A 20,355-nucleotide genomic window follows, 5' to 3' on the forward strand; every position below is an offset into this window, starting at 1 on the left:
GTAATTTAAACACAAAACTTACACATAATACAAATAAATATTTACAGGAGACTAAAAATAAAAATTATCTTACTACTAATACATCATTTAAAACTAATTCTAATAATACTAATAATAATTCTTACTCTTCTAATAACAAAATTTCTTGTGTCATGTGTTCACATAATCATTACTTATTTTCATGTCAATCCTTCAGAAATTTAGATGTTGATTCACGTATTAAAAAGGCATCAGAAAGCAATGTGTGTATGAACTGCCTACGACCAGGTCATACTGATAAGCGATGTAAGCTTTCACATTGCAAATATTGCACACTTAAACATAATACCCTCTTACATAGGGATCCTGAAAATCAGTCTTCAAACAATATTGTTTTATCAACTAATACAGACACATCTGACATGTCTAATCAGAAAATCGTACTGCTATCCACAGCTCTGGCGAATGCGGCGGACGTCAACGGGAAGCTACATCCTGTCAGACTCTTGTTAGATAACGGCAGCACGTCCAACTTTATCACCCGAGATTTTTGTGAGAAGCTTGGCCTGTCAAAGGAAGGTACTACCTCCACAGTCTCAGGTATCAATGGTCAGATTTCTAAAACTTCAGAAAGTTGTACTCTTACTGTGCAATCTTGTTTTGGTGGTTATAAGGTGAACTTAACTTGTTTTATTTTACCATACATAACACACTCTTTGCCTGGGTCTTACGTGGATAAAAACTTAATTAATATCCCGCCAGGTCTTAAATTAGCAGACCCTAAATTTTATGTACCATCAGCAGTCGACATTCTTGTAGGCGCTGAAATATTTTGGGACGTCTTATGTTCCCACACAATTAATTTAGGTAAAAATCAACCTAGATTACAATCTTCTAAATTTGGTTGGCTCATATCGGGCTGCGTATCTTTGCCTCATGGACGTAAAAATTCTTCAACTAAAGCTTCAAATAATTCGTGTCATTTTTCCCATGAGGTAACTGAACAGCTATCTCGTTTCTGGGAGCTTGATTCAGTACAGTCTAGTAGCTCTTTTTCGTTAGAAGAAAAGACTTGCGAAAAACTTTTTTACACAACAACACGTCGTAACGACAGTGGCCAATTCGTTGTCACTATACCATTAAAGGACTCTCCAAAGTGCTTAGGTGACTCTTACGCGATGGCAAAATCTCGATTTCTCTCTTTAGAGCGTAAATTTGAGCGTAACCCTATATTTAAAAATAGATATTTAAATTTTATGCATGAATATTTACAATTGAATCATATGACAGAAAAATCTACATCAGAAAAATGTAATGCTCAATATTATTTACCTCATCATGGTGTAGAGCGGGAGTCTAGTACTACCACCAAGCTGCGCGTTGTCTTTGACGCATCAGCCACTAGCACCTCAGGCAAGTCCTTTAATGACATACAAATGATAGGTCCTACAGTGCAGCAGGATTTACTATCTATTCTCTTACGATACAGACAACATAAATATGTTGTTACATCTGATGTAGAGAAAATGTATAGAGCTGTGTTGGTAGAGCCATCTCAGCGTTCTCTACAGCAAATTCTTTTTAGGTTTGATCCCTCTGAACCTTTAAAATCATATTTTCTTAATACAGTTACATACGGCACTGCTTCGGCACCGTATCTTGCAACTAAATGTTTAGTTTCCTTAGCAGAACAATCTTCAGATCCTAAGGTTAGTGACTCTATCAAAAACGACTTTTATGTTGATGATTATTTGAGTGGCGGTGACTCTATCGATAGCGTCATAGAGCTATGTAGAGGCGTCATTAAAACGCTATCATCTGCAAAATTTCACTTACGTAAGTGGCAGTCAAACAGTCCAGAAATATTGGACTCCGTCACTAATTTTCTTTCATTAGATGCTGACAAAAAATTAAATTTAAGTGACGCATCTCCTAGCAAAACACTTGGTTTATACTGGGATTGTAATTCAGATAATTTATTTTTTACAGTGGATTTAAATTTTTCAAACCTTAAGGTTACTAAACGTAATATTTTATCTTTAATTAGCCAGGTTTTTGATCCCCTTGGTCTGGTTGGTCCATGTATCGTTCAGGGCAAATTTATTCTTCAGCAGTTATGGGTACTTAAGTGTAGCTGGGATGAAGAAGTTCCGACAGATTTAAAATTACAATCTTTAGAATTTTTAGAGTCACTTCAGGCTCTGAACTCTATTAGAATTCCACGGTGGGTGTCCTGTAATAATCCTTTTCTAATAGAGCTGCATATTTTTACAGACGCGTCAGAACGTGCTTATGGCTCGTGTGCTTATGTAAGGACTGTAGCGATTGATGACACGGTTTGTGTTCGCCTTTTAGCCTCCAAAAACAGGGTTGCTCCACTTAAACCCACAACTATACCACGTTTGGAGTTGTGTGGTGCATTATTAGGGACGCGACTCTTTCAGAAGGTACGCAAATCTCTTACTCTAAATTTTCATCATTGCTATTTTTGGTGCGACTCTACCATCGTTCTTGGCTGGCTCTCTGCCCCACCAGGTAGACTCGACCAATTCGTACGCAACAGAGTTAACGAGATTCAAGAAATTACGGCTGGCCAGACGTGGAGCTATGTACCTTCCAAGTCTAATCCGTCGGATTTGGCTTCCCGCGGGGCCAAGGCTGATTCCATCAGCTCATCTGTTCTGTGGTGGCTCGGCCCTGATTTCATCAATCAGACTAAAATACAATTTCCCAGTTTTCCCAACTCACAAAATAATTTATTTTCAGAAACAGCTTTATATACAGACGAACACGTCGAAAATAATACTAACACAAATAATAATATTACACAACCTAATCTAATTTCTAACCTAGTTCATAAAACATCATCTTATACTAAATTAATCAGAATAGTTGCTTATATACAAAGATTTATTTTTAATTGCAAAAATAAATTGAGAAAATCATCATATTTAACCTATAAAGAACTACAATCATCGCAAAATGTAATACTAAACATTGCTCAACAGGAAATGTTTCCTGAAGAGTACATTACTCTTAAAGCAAAACAAACTTTACATAAAAAGAATCGTTTAATAAGTCTTTCACCCTTTATAGATTCACAGAATTTAATTCGCGTAGGCGGTCGTTTAGAAAATTCTAATTATGACTACAATATCAAACACCCTATTTTATTATGCAGTAAACATCACTTAACCAAAAGTATATTTGAAAAAGAGCATAAAGCACTTTTTCACGGAGGGCCTCAACTATTGTTGGCACAAGTACGTCTTAATTACTGGCCTCTTGCAGGTAAAAATCTTGCGAAGCATGTAGTACGTTCCTGTGTACGTTGCACTCGCTTCAAAGCGCAGCCTATACAGATTCCTATGGGTAATTTACCTACTGATAGGACGCATTTAGAGTTTCCTTTTTTGAGATCAGGAATGGATTTCGCCGGGCCAGTGCTTATAGCCGACCGTAAAGGTAGAGGTTGCAGGTTAACTAAATCATATATTTGTGTTTTTGTGTGCTTTGCAGTCAGAGCCGTGCACCTGGAGCTAGTGTCCGATTTAACTAAGGAGGCCTTTCTTGCGGCCTTCAGCCGGTTCATTAGCAGAAGGGGCAAACCTCAGCGTGTGTACTCCGACAACGGCTCAACATTTGTGGGAGCTTTTAATGAGCTTTCACGCTTCATACAGGTTTCTTCTAAGCAAATAGAGTCTGATCTTGCAAATCAGGACATACAGTTTAAATTCATTCCTGCCTATTCCCCACATTTTGGTGGGATATGGGAAGCGGCAGTAAAATCAACAAAACATCTACTACGTAGAGTCTTAAGTCTTACTCACTTAACATATGAGGAGTTGTCGACATGCCTGATTCAGATAGAGGCTATTTTAAATTCCAGACCTCTAACGCCTTTATCATCGGATCCTTCTGATCTTTCTTTTCTTACTCCTTCCCATTTCCTCCTCGGGCGAGCTCAGAGTTCGATAATCCGACCTGGACTCACCGAACACAACATACATCGCCTGCAGCGCTTCGACCGCATCGAAAAGCTGCGTCAGCACTTTTGGCAGCGCTACTCTAATGAATACGTATCTCTTCTGCAGCAACGCACCAGGTGGCAGACCGGCGGTCAAGACCTCAAGGTTGGAGCAATGGTCCTTGTACGAGACGTCAATCTTCCGCCTCTTCTGTGGCTACTTGGAAGAGTAGTCGCTGTCAAACCTGGGACAGACGGGCGCAGTCGAGTCGCCGACATACGGACGAAGAAGGGCACCATAACTCGTGCCTACAACAACATCGTGCCGCTTCCTCTTCAATGACATGTTCCCGGGGGAATATGTTCCTACGTCTCATCGGGCCGCGCGGCGCTGGCGGGCAAACCGGTAGCCCCCGCGCGCCGGCCTTCAGCGTGCACCTCCCCGCGCACCTCCCTGCGACATCCGCGGCCAGCGAGGAGCGCGTCGCGGCCGCGAGTCCCTTCACTTCACCGGACCACCGGCCTACGCGACGCACGCACCGCGGCTATACCTCGAATACAGTTCATTCTCATCGAAGAGGTCTTTTATTTCTGGCGGAGACCACCAGCATCACCCCTGGAGCTTCGCCCCCAACAATAAGATTATTATTATTGATTTTTCTTTGTTTAAATGCATCGTTAATCGTTATCCATTCAGACGTAAGACTCATAAATTAGGTGCAAGTGGCGTGTAAGGACTAAAAGGGATTTTTGAGGATTAGGAAAATGTAAACTACAGATTTGCCCTTATATTTTAGCCTGTGACGTGTAGGCTGGTACTGAGCGAGCTCGCCTAGGACCCCGGAGGCGGCGGGGTTGCGGGGCATCCCTGGGGGCGGCCTGCACGTCGACAGGCCCTTTATCAACCCGGCCCTTTGATCTCTCCTAGAGTGTTAAGATTCGTTCACAGGAGACGGGTCGCAAATCCCCGAGCTAGTCGGCAGCCGCGCGGTGAATCCGAATGAAACGTTTACCCACTTTCCCGGCAAGACGCTCGACTCGCAAATTGGGTTGTCAACAAACAAACCCACGCATCGCGGGACATTAATTTGCGGGGATATTTGAGCAGCGACAGTAACCGGCTGCTTCATAAGCGAGATATTAATTAAAGTTCAAAACGCAGTCGCAAACTTGCGCGGAGTTGGCGAGGCAATATTAGTATCACCGGAGTTTCGCCGCAACGGCGGAGTGTCGCAACCATCTCACTACAGATTAGCTTTACGCCAGTGTTTGGATACGCCGAACGTTCGCTGCTTAACAGGAGGCCTAGCGACTGCGTTTCACTAATTATGAATGCGGTGCATTTGACTTTCAATGGCGTAATGAGTATTTCGAGAAAAGGTAGGTAGTCCCCTTGCGCGCTCTTGGCTCTTCTGATGTTCCTGTTGACTCAGGTAAATTCAGTTTTGAACCGACTTCTTATGTATTAGTAGTCCTACTTAACTAAAGGAAATTCTCCTTATCAGCTTCGGCACGAAGATTTACCACCTGGCGCGTCTAAATTATAAGCTCTAGCTACGTTAAAACGACGCAACATGCACTGAAAATGCTAAACGTTTATAATGTGCTAAAGGCAAAAACAATTTAACGGCAATTTAACAGTTATCGCGTCGGTGGCGCGGCGGCGTGCCGGCGGCGCTGGCACGTGAACGCGCACTCAAAGGATGTTAAACTAGATACTTTGACGCGAGGAATTCTAAGAAAAAGCCCGGGGAGTAGGGGGCCGACATAAATAAGCCGGCGAGAGAGCGAGCCGGTAATTTATACCGGCAAATTGCAATTTCGTCAGCACTCGAACTCCGGAAGTTATTGGTTCCGCGCGAAGTTATGTTTAATGCCTTGCTTACATTTCTACATTCACTGGAACTCCCCGCGCCGGGGACTTGTTAAAACTTCCCTCTTACGTGGCAAATGTGTCCCGTTTATGTGCGGCTCCGGTCACAAACGTTTCATAGTTTTGTTCGACTTTCCCCCGAGCCGCAACGCTCACCGAACACTTCGGCTACCCAGACTACTTTTTGATGACTACTATTTTCTCAAATTTTGATGCGCATTCTTTTTATTATGTAGCGTAGGAAATCTTAGAGCATGTTCAAATCTAAAATGTAAACGAGCTCCTTCTCTCGACGTAGATAATTAAAATTGTTTTTGTGATTGTTAGTAAGGAGCACTCCGTTATAAGACGTAGAAAAGGGCACCGTAAAGGCAGCACAGAGCGACTCGCGAGTGTATCCAACTGCTAAGCGAATGAAACTTACAATTGTTGAAATTCGCGCGTGGCGCGGCGGCACGCCCGCCCCGCGCCGCGCCGCGCTGAGAAATTAAACTCGTGGGCTCCTGTTTTGTAATATTTTAAACGAGGATTCGTCGCAGCCATCGTCGTTTAATCGAGTCGAGGAAATTCGGAGCGAATTACAGCCTCCTAATTGTTCCGGGCCGCGTGATTCGCCTCCAATTTCGGAAGTTTCTTATTTATCGAGTTCGTCTCCCGCCACCTGGCGCCGCCGCCGATACTTTATCACGCGTGTACAAATCGCTATCGGAATTTAATATTTTACTTCGGCGCGATATTAAAAATCGACAGCGGCAAAATCTTCCGGGCGGCGGGCGTTATTGAGTTCGGGCGACATTACTATGCGCGCGGCCGGGGCCGCGAGCCGTGCGCGTGACGCTCACCGACATATGCAATTACTACCGATATTGCTCATTTATTAGTAAACTTTTATATCGCTCCCCCGGTATCGGATGACTCATATTTTCCAAATAAATATTGAGGCGGAAAAGGCGGCCTACTCTTTACGAGGATAACGCGATTTCGATAACTTTTCGTGTATTAAAATAATGAAAGCGAAAGTGAGTGTGTTTTCCTTTGCGTTTTTGTTTCGAATTGATGGCGGGCACGCGGGGTGGCGGGCACGAGGAAAATCCGAGTGATACGTCATTACCGATACGGGAATATAATCCATCTCCCTTACCTGAAACAATACAAACATATTTTTATTAGTATCAGATTTATCATCTTTCTTTGACACAAGTTGAATTGTATCAGTTCTCACAAGAAACATGTTGCTGGTAAGTTATTAAATTTGCCAGCCGATTAGGTACCCAGGCTGTGCTTTCTATGGGTACTACCTGCACGTTAAAAATTAACAATATTGTGATAACAATAATATATTATCAGACATCAGTGATCGTTGGTACAGTCCTTGCAGCAGAAACAGGCACCTTAGTCGCTACGTACTCATCCACAGAGGATATTCGTGGTACCAATCCCAACCACATCGTTCAATTTATATGCACCATTGTGTTGACAGCTGTCATCTGTCAACTAGATGTCACCCTGCCTCTTGTCTTTTGCCGCCCTTGCGCTTCTGTATAATTGTAAAACCTCACGTGCTAAAATAAAACTAATAATCACGTTCCAAATATTTTATTTACAAATTCCTACATGGTAGCAGAGCGTGGTTCGCCGAAAATAAAATATCCGTGGAAAAGTACGTGATTCCGGAAGTTTTACCTACCGCGTGGTGAGCTGTGGCGCATTGAGGTTAGATTGTTGGAGAAAAATTGCAACGTAGTATACGCTGTATTGCAAGAAACCGAAATGTCGAGCTCAAATATGTTTAATCTCGAAAAGTTGAACGGCCGAGATAATTTCACAACTTGGAAATTCTGTGTTAAAACATATCTGGAGCATGAGGGCTTATGGAGCTGCATAAAACCAAGCGAGGGCACTACAGTCGACCCAGCAAAAGATATTCAGGCCAGATCCAAAATAATCCTGCTTATCAACACTCAAAACTACGTCCACGTTCAGGAGTGTAAGACAGCCAAAGAGGTTTGGAGAAATTTGCATAAAGCCTTCGATGATAATGGGTTGACAAGAAGAGTTAGCTTGTTGGAAGAATTGATAAATACTTCACTTGAATCTAGTAATGGAATTGAAGAGTATGTGAGCAGGATAATGAATGCAGCACACAAACTTAGAAATATAGGATTTGAAGTTAATGACGAGTGGCTCGGCACGTTGATGTTAGCTGGTTTACCTGACGAGTACAGACCAATGATAATGGGGTTGGAAAATTCTGGAGCAAAAATTTTTATCAAAACAAAATTATTATTACAAGAAGTTAAGTTAGAGGATTCAAATAGTGCTTTTTACTCTAACCCTAAAAATAACAAAAATGATAAGACATACTCGTATAACAGCAAATCTAAGCCACCCATAAAGAGTAAAGGTCCCCGATGTTTCAGCTGCAATGGATATGGACATATTCTGGCAAAGTTCTGCAAGAAACTGAAGAGAACTCAACCCAAGGATAACAAGGAACAAGAGAGTTTTATAGCTGCTTTCTCAGTGTTTGATAGCAAATCAAATAAGAAATGGTACATCGACTCGGGCGCTTCCATGCCTATGTGTAGCAACAAGGAATGGTTGTGCAATGTACGAAAGCATTGGCTTTCGTACATTGCACAACCATTCCTTGTTGCTCTCGGTTGGCTCTCGGTTTGCCACTGTAACTGTCTTGACTATTGAGTCAAGACAGTTACAGTGGCAAACCGAGAGCCATTGTCAGTGGAGTGTGTTGGAGACATCAGTATTAACGTTTCACAACATAATAAGATTCAACTAAAAAATGTTCTTTATGTTCCTGGTTTGGCAGCAAATTTGATGTCAGTTAGTACTATCACAAAAGCTCGATACAAGGTGACTTTCCATGCATATGGCTGTAATATTGAAAATGAAAATGGGAAAACATTGTGCTCTGCAACTTTATTTAATAAATTGTATATTCTGAATACATACTCAGAAGTGAATGAAACTGCGTGTTGGGCTGCTAACAAGTTAAATGTAAACAGTATTAATTTATGGCATCTTCGGATGGCACATTTAAATGTTTCAGCACTTAAATTACCTGAGTGTACGGAGGGAGTCAAAATATCACAAGAGCTTCATGAGGATATCCAGTGTCATTCTTGTCTCTCGAAGGGAAACAAACAAGATTGGTATTCAAGCACTCAGGTACCAGAGCATCCAAGCCATTGGAAGTTATACACTCCGACTTATGTGGTCCAATGGAGAATACTTCATATGGAGGTATGAAATATTTTATTTCCTTTATAGATGACTACTCTAGAATGGTCTTTATCTATTTCATGAAAGATAAACTCAATGTTTTAGAAGTCTTTAAGGATTTTAAAAGTAAAGTAGAAAAACAATTGAATGATAAGATCAAGGCCATCAGAACTGATAACAGCAAAGAGTACTGTAATTCAAATTTTGAAAATTATTTGACCAAATTTGGTATCATCCACCAGACCTCCACTCCGTACGAGGTGTACGCCAGCAAAATGGCCTCGCTGAACGCATGAATAGGACATTGGTAGAAAAGGCAGATAGGCTGTATGATGTTTTATGCAAACTTAGATAAACTAATATGGGCAGAAGCCATAGCCACTGCTGCATATTTAGTAAATCGTTCACCTACTAGAGTTTTAGAAGACGCTACACCATATAAATTATGGTCAGGAAAGGAACCAAACCTGAGTCATTTGAGAATATTTGGTTCTAAGGTAATGGTACATATACCAAAGCAGAAACTATTAAAATGGGACCAAAAGGCAATGCAGATGATTTTTGTAGGCTATTGCGAAAATACTAAAGGCTACCGAGTTATGAATCCAACAACTCATCAGGTCGTAAAGAGTAGGGATGTTATTTTCTTTCAAAATACTAATGAACTTAAGGAATGTACTGTTACAGCTAACCCTATGGATAATGAGTCAGCCAAGTTGGAAGTTCACTCGCATGATCCTCAGTTAGAAAAATCAGTGAGTGAAGATGAATGCTCAGGAGAGTATGAAACGGATACTGGTGAGCATGACGATAGTTATCATCCTCCCCGTAGCTTACCAGAGCTAGACCAACAATTTAGCAACATTACCCTCAGACCACGTAATAAGAATATGCAACAAGAAAAGGGATTGTTATGCTTATATATGAATGTTTCAGATCCACAAAGTGTGGAGAAAGCTTTATCTTCACCGGAAGCTGAAGAATGGAGAAAAGCAATGGATGAAGAATACAATTCTTTAATAGATAATGAAACATGGAAGCTTGTCGACTTGCCAACAGGAAAAAGGGCGTTGCCATGCAATTGGGTTTTTAAGACTAAAACCAATCAACATGGAGATATCACCCGATACAAGGCAAGACTTGTAATTAAAGGCTATGCACAAAAGAGAGGCATAGACTACCACGAAATTTACTCTCCAGTTGTCAGGTATACTTCTATACGTTATTTGTTTGCCCTGGCGGCACAGTATGATTTACAGGTCCATCAAATGAATGCTGTATCTGCCTTTCTGCAAGGAAAAATAGACACTGACATATATATGTTACAGCCAGAGGGCTATGCTAAAGGAAAGCAGGTATGCTGTTTGCTTAAGTCCATCTATGGGCTCAGACAGGCGAGCAGACTATGGAATATCAAGCTTAGCAAAGTATTGGAAGAGATGGGAATTAAGAAATCAAAAACTGATCTCTATGTTTATTATGTTGACAAAAGAAGAATATTTATTGCTATATGGGTCGATGACCTGATTATATTTAGTTCTTTGCCAACGTTAACTACAGAGTTAAAAAGTTATTTATGTAAAAAATTAAATATGAAAGATTTGGGCGAAGCACAACAGTGTATTGGATTAAATATATCGAGAAGTAAAGGTTCATTTATGTTGGATCAGGAGAAATACATTACAGAAATATTATCAAGATTTAACATGACAGAGTGTAAAGCTGTAAAAACACCTACAGAAGTTGGGCTGAAGTTTGATGTGAATAATAAAGAGCCATATGACTGCCCATATCAGCATGTAATTGGATGTTTACTCTATGTAGCTCAACCTACTCGGCCAGATATTGCATATGCGGTGAACACGCTAAGCAGATACAATAAAGAGCCAACATATGAGCACTGGGCAGCAGTAAAACGAGCGCTAAGATATTTACAAGGCACAAAACATTATAAACTGACCTATACCAAGCACGGCCCGAGTAAAATCACGGGCTACTGTGATGCAGATTGGGCAAGTGATGCTCAAGACCGAAAATCGTGCACGGGGTATGTTTTTATGTTGCAGGGAGGTGCTGTGTCATGGTGTTCGCGCAAGCAACAGACAGTGGCATTGTCTACGGCAGAGGCCGAATATATGGCTATGTCGTCTGCAGCTCAAGAAGCTCTATGGCTACAACAGCTACAGGGTGAACTCGGAGCACAGTGTAAACAGACTCTAGTTATTTACAGTGATAATCAAAGTGCAATTAAACTGACTGCAAACGATTGTTATCTACCTAGATCCAAACATATTGATATTAGATATCATTTTCTGAAAGAACATGTTAGTAATTTAAAATTAAAATTTTGTTATGTAAAGGGTATGGAAAATACTTCAGATACTCGTATATTGACTAAGGGGACAACTGTAGATAAACATTGTTATTGTGTATCAAATATGGGATTGCGTTCTGGGGTGGGTATTGGAAATGGAACGCAACCCTAGTTCTGTATTTCTGACAGCTGTCATCTGTCAACTAGATGTCCCCCGCCTCTTGTCTTTTGCCGCTCTTGCGCTTCTGTATTATTGTAAAACCTCATGTGCTAAAATAAAACTAATAATCACATTCCAAATATTTTATTTACAAATTCCTACAGGGACGGTACTCTAAGGGTTGATTCAGACCGCAACCACCTAATATGATACAACCCATACATTTCTAAATTTGTATGGATTTGACAGATTTCAATTGCGTCAGACGTCTTGCGAATCTGTCAAATCCATACTAATTTAGAAATGTATCTACGTGTCGCGTTGCGGTCTGAATCAACCCTAATGCGAAGGAGTCACAATCATTGCGTCACGTCCCGTGAGCTTAACGTTCGTTCAATGAGAACTAAGTTTTATAAAACGAAGTTTTGAGTGTGCCTGGTGAAATCCCACCTTAAGGTCAGTTACGAGTGAGCTCACTCATAAAACAGTAGTATGTCACTCGAACGGTGTGGAACGGAACTGTCGACGTTTCTCGCGCGGCGGTGCAGGTGGTGCCCGCGGAGTGGGAGTTCTATTTGTGTAACGGCCCCGGTCTAATTGAATGTGAGTTTTACGAGAGCGCACCTCCGGCTCGGGTTTAATCTTTATTGCGAATAAAATACAGTTAACGTCTTCATGCACGCGCGTGCGACGTGCGCGGGGGAATTACTCGGCTTTATGTACTACGAGTATGTGATAACGCCGCTAAATCGTTAAGTGGATAAAATTATAATTATTTGAGTAGACAGTAAATAGGATGATAAAAATAGTTAATGTTAAATAAGCATAACATTTCATAAACATTGGCAAACAATTAGAAAAAATAGCATTTCGCCTCAGTCTTCGACTTAAAAAACCGGCTAAGTGCGAGTTGGACTCGAGTCGAGTCTCGAGACTCGACTCGACGTCGGAGGTTCGACGAAAAAAATGTTTTTTTTGTTACAGTTGTACCTATGGGGACCCCTAAAATTTTTAATAATTTTTCCATTTTTGTATCAAAATCTTAATGCGGTTCACAGACTACATTTACTTAAGTACTAAGTTTCAATAGTATAGCTTTTATAGTTTCGGAGAAAAGTGGCTGTGACATACGGACGGACAGACAGACAGACATGACGAATCTATAAGGGTTCCGTTTTTTGCCTTTTGGCTACGGAACCCTAAAAATGAAGTGAACATTTTGAAGATATAAATCCGATAGTGAAGGAACCCTCACATCTCTGTAAATCGGCTGCGGAGGTTAAACGCTCCATTCCCGTCTATTCCGCCGCCGACTCCCCAACTTTTATTTTTTTCCCCAAACTTTTTACAAATTCTAAATGAGTTTGGATGTACAAAATCAATTGTAATTGGACAGTGACAGGCGACAGTGGCCCGACGCGGGGCAGATCGTGCTCGGAATGCTAACGGGGCAGGTGCGAATCACGTTTTTCTATTATAATACACTATAAAACGTAATCGAAAGATAAAATACTGCGATTTTCTGTACATTTATTTTTTACGAGCTCCCCCTAAACGGGGAATATGATAGAAATACTGCGATCAATATGTTCGTGCCGCGGCAGGATGCTGTTGAATTAAAGATGGCCGCCCGCGCCGCCGGAGTCCGGACCGACGCGACGTCCGTTTGGTCCGGTCAGTCGGTAAGTACTCGGTTACTCACTTACCCAAACTAACTCATTATTGAGATTCTACTTTGTTGTTCCATTTATTCCTCATTTTCGTAAAACACTAGTAATATCATTTTGCCCGTAACAGACAGGAGTAAATTCTAAATGAGTTTATATTTATTATAGAGAAATATATTTTTTAAACAATATAATTATATTAACATAAAACTGTCATAATTATTTTCTTAATCTTTCCTTGATGTTGTTTTATACCTTAAGGATAAAGGAAGGCTCCATTCTAAGGCACTTTCATCATTCATGTTTCCTCAATCCGCCGGAGCTGGGAACCGTCAAGTGCGTTACACGTTTCATCGAGCGCCAATAGCGCTGACAAACGGACGTATTAACATTATTCTGTCGCAAATCAGTCCCCTGTCCGAGCAGCTAATTTATTGTGCAAATATTGACGGAGACGAGCCGGGCGCAGAGGACGGGCGGGGGGAGTGGGGACAGAGCTATGCGTCACTGCCTCGCTTATGTCGACAATATTATTATACAATAGACACAGTATGCTGATTGATTTACTTTGAAATAATTATGACGAAAAATTTTACAGCAACATGTTGTCCAGTCCAACAGTTCGCTGTTGGATTGTATTTTATTTTTTTCTTTTAGTTGGGTTAGCATACATGAAGTAAGCAGTGAAGATGATAATATAATTATTGTACTGGTGACGAGTGAGAAAAATACAATTTTTTTATGAAATAGGGGGGGCAAAGGAGCAAACGGGTCAGCTGATGGAAAACAACTTCCGTCGTCCATGGACACTCGCAACATCAGAAGAGCTGCAGCTGCGTTGATCAATAGCAGTAGATATCGAAGTTTTCAATGAATCAATGATGACACGTATAACTTCCGAGTAAAAGCTAAAATAAGAATGTCGAGAAAAGGTTATTTTAAATTTTTGTTCAACATTCTTATTTCAGGGTTCCCTTTGAAATTATGTACCCAATTTACCTTAGAAATTTACATAAAACCTGAAGCCCACGCGGACCTTCACGAGAGTAACATACTAAGCATTTCTAGCCCTGTACGACCGTCGTTACCTTATCTGGTTCAAATAAAAACGTGAGCCCCGTAGATAACCCGACGGGGGCGGCGTGACGTGCTAATTACACCCGGCACCCGGTTATCCGGCCGCGGATCACCGGCTACGGACTCCGGATCACCGGGTAATTATGGTAACGGTTATGATGTACCCGCCGCCGGGACGCCGCACCGAGTGCCGGCTAATTGAAACCCCCTCGTATCTTTATTGCCGCGGCACAACTTCTCGATTACTATCTCTGGCGCTGGAGAAATTTTACTTAAAACCTATCGAGATATCATAGGTAGAGCTTAGAACTTCCTCGTCAAAGGTCACTATGCAACGAGGACCTGTTTAATACTGAGTTATTATGAGAGCAGCGAGCAGCGCCTGGGGAAATATAACTCGTCTGAAATTTAATCAAAGAAAGCGGAATTGTGCGGACATTTAGTGCAGCTCGCCTCGTCGCCGTCGCGCGGCGTCACCCGTCACGACTCACGAGACGGCAATAATCATTTCCTGGAAACTCAAAATATCATAATTTCTCTGTTATTATATTTTAATGAACGCTAGGAGTCGGGAGGAGGAGTCGTTGTAAAAATAACAATTCCCTCGATGTCGCGTCGTTACCGGGACTCGGGAAGTCGGGACGTTTAGCTCGTAATGATATCGAATAAAATGTATTCAAATCATAATATAAAAATACTGGCAACCGTAAAATGGCTGCGTCTAGAGGAGCGGATCCCGAATTACAATAATAAAAACGTTTGCGAAATGGCCTGAAAAGTGGAGCGGGACCGGGAAACTACTCGCGCGCTCGCCGGGGGAAACTGGCCTCTAGTGCGCCCGGGATAGCGGCGAGGGTCGTGGAGCACGCCGCGAGGCGAGGGTAGGAGAAAAGGGCTTTTTATATTAATTGCAGCAAACATTACTTGATTATGAAGTGAGCGGACCGCTTTTTATTTCAAACCATATAAGGTTTTTATCGCTCGAGAAAAACTCGGTTTGTTTTGTATGACTTTCTACGCCAGAGTATTTATAAATTGAAAGGATTTAAATGTTTTATACTAGCAACAGAATGGCTCGGATATTGTGTACAAATCTGTGACATAATTTATAAAAGAGGTGTTCGTTATTTAGCTCGCGATTCAGCAGCAGACAAGTAGGAATGATAATTAGTCTAATTACAGAATACAAAAATCGTCTCCGAGTATTTAGAACAAATAAATACGTTTTTTGTACAATTTATTACAACATTTAAAAGTCTTCCAGACATTGGAATATCACAGACATTGTGGAAGCACAATACAACTTATAAAAGAAACGCTGCCATCGAGCTCTCGATTCACCTACAGAGGAAATAAAAATGTAGAGTTCTGAAATCGAATATCATAATTCATAGGGCCTTTCCACACGACGTATTTTTGCGTACTGACGACGCGCGTTTCTGATGCGCTCGTCTTCTGCGCTTTTTCATCGCGTTTTGGCAGATATAAAGTTTAAAACGTGTCGGCTTCCTTCCGTTTACTGAGCGTTAAACTTGCGTTTGTATCGATACACACGAGCGTAAAAAGCATTGTGTGGAAGGTCCCATAGACTAGGAATAATTGTCCCCAGAGCTAGTAGCTAGGATGTTGTATCAATACGATGTCTCAACACAAAGCCGGCCGCTGTAATTGCCCCCCAATTGAATATCCCCGCCCGTGTGAAGCGCCCCGCGCCCCGCTCCGAGCGCCCTGCGGCGCCCCGTGCTCCGCCCCGCGCCCCGGACTGCCACTGAAACTTGTACGATGTGCCCCAGGGACCGCAACCACTTCTGTTGTCCGACTACATTTCAATTTGAGTACTGTTATACTAAAGAACTCTTACAGCTGTTAAAATAAATTGTCCTTGCATGAACAAAATAATGTGTCATTATAAGAGAGAATCTTCTTAAAAATATATATCTAATAATGTTCCAGTGCCTGTATTCGAAAGTTGTAAAAATGTATCCGTTTCAATTACAGAAACGTCTTTTATGTATTTAGATAAAACTTAACAAATACATTGTGAATTTCTCGGAAGATGAACACCTATTCCATCGTACACAATACATCAATACAAATAATATTATCGTCCTGGAATCCGACTTTTACGTATTGACCTGAAATCCTCGCGACAAAGTAATATTATCTTCAATAGGAATAAATCACGTATTCATCGCGAAATCACATAACAATCGAATATTATAATACATATTTCGTTCGTATTACTTAAATCTAATAACGTCTCATTAGTCTTTTTATTGCAAAAATTCTAGACCTTTTCATCGAAATCGTGGCTTTTGATGAAATTGTTTTGAAAATAGTTCTTGTATTTTCTGTGCTATCTTCAACACAATCGTCATTCTCGTCCTCATTAGCAGCAACCAAAGTTAGATGATAAACTTTTAATATAATCACAGCGTTGTCGCGATTAACTCGAGCATTTAGCACGATGCAACACGCGACGTCACAATCGCTGCACATCGTCGGAGCGCGACCGCCGCGCCGCAGCCCGCAGCGCCGGGATCTGATAAAACATTAGAATGTCTCCGCGGTGATTAATTAGATCCCAAACGACTTGTAAACTAGACGGATGCACGTTTACTACGTAAGTGGATTGTGATTTTACTACGCCCTAACGCTCGTTTCGCTGCTTAGGAGCCTTAATCGCCGGTGATTCGGTTTTAATTGCGCACAATACCTCGCTCCTGTTAGCCGTTTCCTACGCTAATAAGAAAGAAAGTACGAGTAGAAAAAAGTAAAAACACCGCTACAACGGAGAATGCAGATGCTGTTTTCTTCTTCGCCGGCGGGTTCGAGTTTTCTTTTATATTGTAGACGTCGGGGTGAGGGATGAAGCTCGCTGCAAACACCCGGGTACAATAATTACCGGCGAGCGGCGATCGATCACAAATTTATTCACTTAGCCCCCGCGGTATCCGCCGATTACTGGCTCGGCACTACATTATCGGGCCGGAACATTCAGCGGGCGACGGAATTTCGAAGCCTTTCTCCCCGCTCATTAATCTTCCAGATGTGCTCGCGTATTCCATTACGATTTGACGTCGTTTCGTTTATTAGTACCACGGCGCACAGTAATTCGGCGCTAACGACCCGCCGCGCCGGCCCGCCGCCCGCCGCCCGCCGCAACCTGGCGGTATCACCTCGGACTCGCTGCCAATTTGTCGCCGGAATTTTAAATTTGGCGTCTGTTTTACGACGATGAGATTTTAATTTCACAATTTTAATCCACTTTCTACAATTTGAATACTAAATCACGTCCCGGGAACTCGTTTTATAATAAGTCGCTCGACACCCAAATTTGGAGCCGGACAAAGTTCCAAAGAGGATTTCGTCTATATCTTCGTCGACTCTAATCTTTTAGGGAAGATTCACTTAAGCGATAATTTGGAACTATTTGTTTCCTCCGAGCTTCACTTGAAATAAGAAATAATAAAGTACTTACCTAATAAGTAACAACATAATATTGAAAGTAAAATCACGAGGGGGAGCAGCCCGAACGAAGTCGTAGGGTCGCGGCTCATATTCTGGTAAGTCACGCTAGCCCAGTTTCGCGAGCGACAATATGCACATTCGAGAAATAAACGCAAGAAGCTGAGGCGGCGTCGCTCAGGATTATGTCACGGTTTTGGCAGCGAACTTCTCTAAATAAATCCGCGAGCACAAACTTTGTTCCCATGAAGTTGTTGTCGGATTACGGTCGTTATTATCATGAAATATGTTATGGGGTACGAAGGCTTTTGTCTCGAGAAATGCTTAGATCCGTGAAGGAGAATTAAAGGATTAAACTAAGATACCCGAATTTTATTGTTGCTTTAGGTTGAAAGTTTTATTTATTTGATTGGGTTTCAAGGCGTTTCAATAACGTTGAACTCATTAGCGAGAAAACGATAGATTTTTATTAAAGCGATACATAAGACCGAAAAGCGCAAATACGGAGGTCGCCAGGGAACGAGAGTTTATGCAAATGGTAATTGTTGACTCGGACCCGTCGAATAAATCCGCTCGCGGAAATCAAAAGAAGCAACAAACGAAACGCACCCCGCAATTGACTCCTATTACGGGTAGTTAGGGTTCACTTCAGTGGAGACTTTCATGTTTTTTTGCGTCTATTGTACGATTTTTAGGGAACTCCTGGCGATTTTATTAAGTGAATTTTATGTCGAGTCGGACGAGCCGGGAGGTGCCCACGAGGAATGTCGATCATCTAATTACCGAATGGAATACAATAATGAAACTCCTGTATTATTTACCGATTTGGACGAAAGGGAATTTGTAGTGGATGGCACGGAAAATTGAAAAATAAGACTTCGGAAAACCTGAGGGGAAGACTTTCGGCTCATAAAGAACTCTAAAAATAAAGTGAAAACCACCTGGAAAGTTATTGCAGATGAGACTGGAAGAGTCAACTGTCGTAACTCTAAACTTGAACTTTATATTGATGATAAAAAGGTCAACTCTGACCTTGAGGTTGCGACAGTTTTTGAGAAGTTTTTTGCTGACATTCCGATCTCAACTACAAAAGACTTAAATTCCTCACCTGAAGTTGCGGAAAGGTTACTTAAAGAAAATGTCAAGGAATGTGATGTCAATTTTATTTTTAAAGAAATCGACTCCAGGGATATTATTAAGACTTTCAAATCGCTAAATGTTAAAAGTACAACTGATCTCTGGGGTATGTCCACAAGAGTTATTAAATCTATAATTGACATCATTGCCCCGCACTTAGCTCTAGTCTTTAATAATTGTATTAAAAATGGTGTGTTCCCTGACCTAATGAAGCATAGCAAGGTGATGCCTCTCTTCAAAGCTGGGACTAAGTCTGACCCAGCTAACTACAGACCAATATCTATTTTGCCAACTTTTAGTAAAGTATTTGAAAAAATAATTCTAAATCAATTACTAGTTCACTTTAACTGTAATAATTTGTTACATAACAATCAATTTGGCTTTACTAAAGGTAGGTCCACTACAGATGCAGGCATCAGTCTTCTATGTAGTATATTTGAAGCTTGGGAGGGGTCGCAGGATGCACTTGGTATCTTCTGCGACCTATCCAAAGCATTTGATTGCGTTGAACATGCTACATTAATCAGAAAATTGTATCATTATGGTATAAGGGACACAGCCCTAAAACTGTTAAGTTCTTACCTTGCAAATAGAACGCAAAGAGTTGAAGTTAATTCTAAAAGGTCTAATGGTAGTAAAATAAAGCTAGGTGTTCCACAAGGATCTATTTTAGGTCCCTTTCTTTTTCTCATTTACATAAATGACCTACCTTATCTAGTTAAAGATAAGCATGAGATAGTACTTTTTGCTGATGACACTTCACTAATTTTTAATGTGAAGCGACAACAATATAATTACGACGAGGTAAATAGTGCTCTCTTAAAAATAGTACAATGGTTTAATGCTAATAATTTACTATTAAATTCTAACAAAACGAAATGTTTAAAGTTCAGTTTGCCAAATGTTAGACAAGTACAAACCAATGTATTATTAAATGATGAGAAAATGAAATTAGTGGACACCACTGTTTTCCTAGGTATAACTTTAGACAGTAAATTACAGTGGGGTCCGCATATTGCAAATCTGGCGGATAGGCTCAGTTCTGCAGCATATGCTGTTAAAAAAATCAGAGAAATAACTGATGTAGAAACAGCGCGACTTGTTTACTTTAGTTACTTCCACAGCATTATGTCATATGGAATCCTTCTATGGGGAAATGCAGCGGACATTAATTCAATATTCGTGCTGCAGAAGCGAGCCATACGTTCTATTTATAAGATGTCATCGTGTGAATCCTTAAGAGAAAAGTTTAAGGAAATAAATATTCTGACCGTCGCATCTCAATATGTCTTGGATAACGTACTGTATGTAAGAAAGAACTTAAATAATTTCAAAAAGAAAAGCGACAATCATTGTTTTAACACTAGAAATAAGAACAAATTAGAAATACCAGTGATCAGACTTGGCAAAGTCAGCAAATCTTTTAAAGGCCAGTGTATACGCCTGTACAATAGAATCCCAGAAAACGTT

The 20,355-nt window shown here is 41.0% G+C and overlaps 2 protein-coding genes across 2 annotated transcripts in view; one reads left to right on the forward strand and one right to left on the reverse strand.

Moving 5' to 3' along the window:
• LOC121730654 (zwei Ig domain protein zig-8-like) overlaps positions 1-20,355 on the reverse strand; it is a 272,454-nt gene that overhangs the window by 107,616 nt on the left and 144,483 nt on the right. The gene's annotated exons all lie outside the window — the stretch shown is intronic.
• On the forward strand, positions 2,289-4,523 carry LOC121730774. The gene is made up of 2 exons (XM_042119968.1): positions 2,289-2,453; positions 2,565-4,523. The coding sequence occupies exon 2, from the start codon at positions 2,991-2,993 to the stop codon at positions 4,287-4,289; it is 1,299 nt and encodes a 432-aa protein (XP_041975902.1). The 5' UTR covers positions 2,289-2,453; positions 2,565-2,990; the 3' UTR covers positions 4,290-4,523.

This window comes from Aricia agestis, chromosome 9 (genome assembly GCF_905147365.1).
Source record: "Aricia agestis chromosome 9, ilAriAges1.1, whole genome shotgun sequence".
In the NCBI taxonomy this organism is placed as follows: Eukaryota; Metazoa; Arthropoda; class Insecta; order Lepidoptera; family Lycaenidae; genus Aricia; species Aricia agestis.

Coding starts and splice junctions, on each gene's coding strand:
- LOC121730774 (XM_042119968.1), top strand. CDS start 2,991: ATGTTTCCTGAAGAGTACATTACTCTTAAAGCAAAACAAACTTTACAT.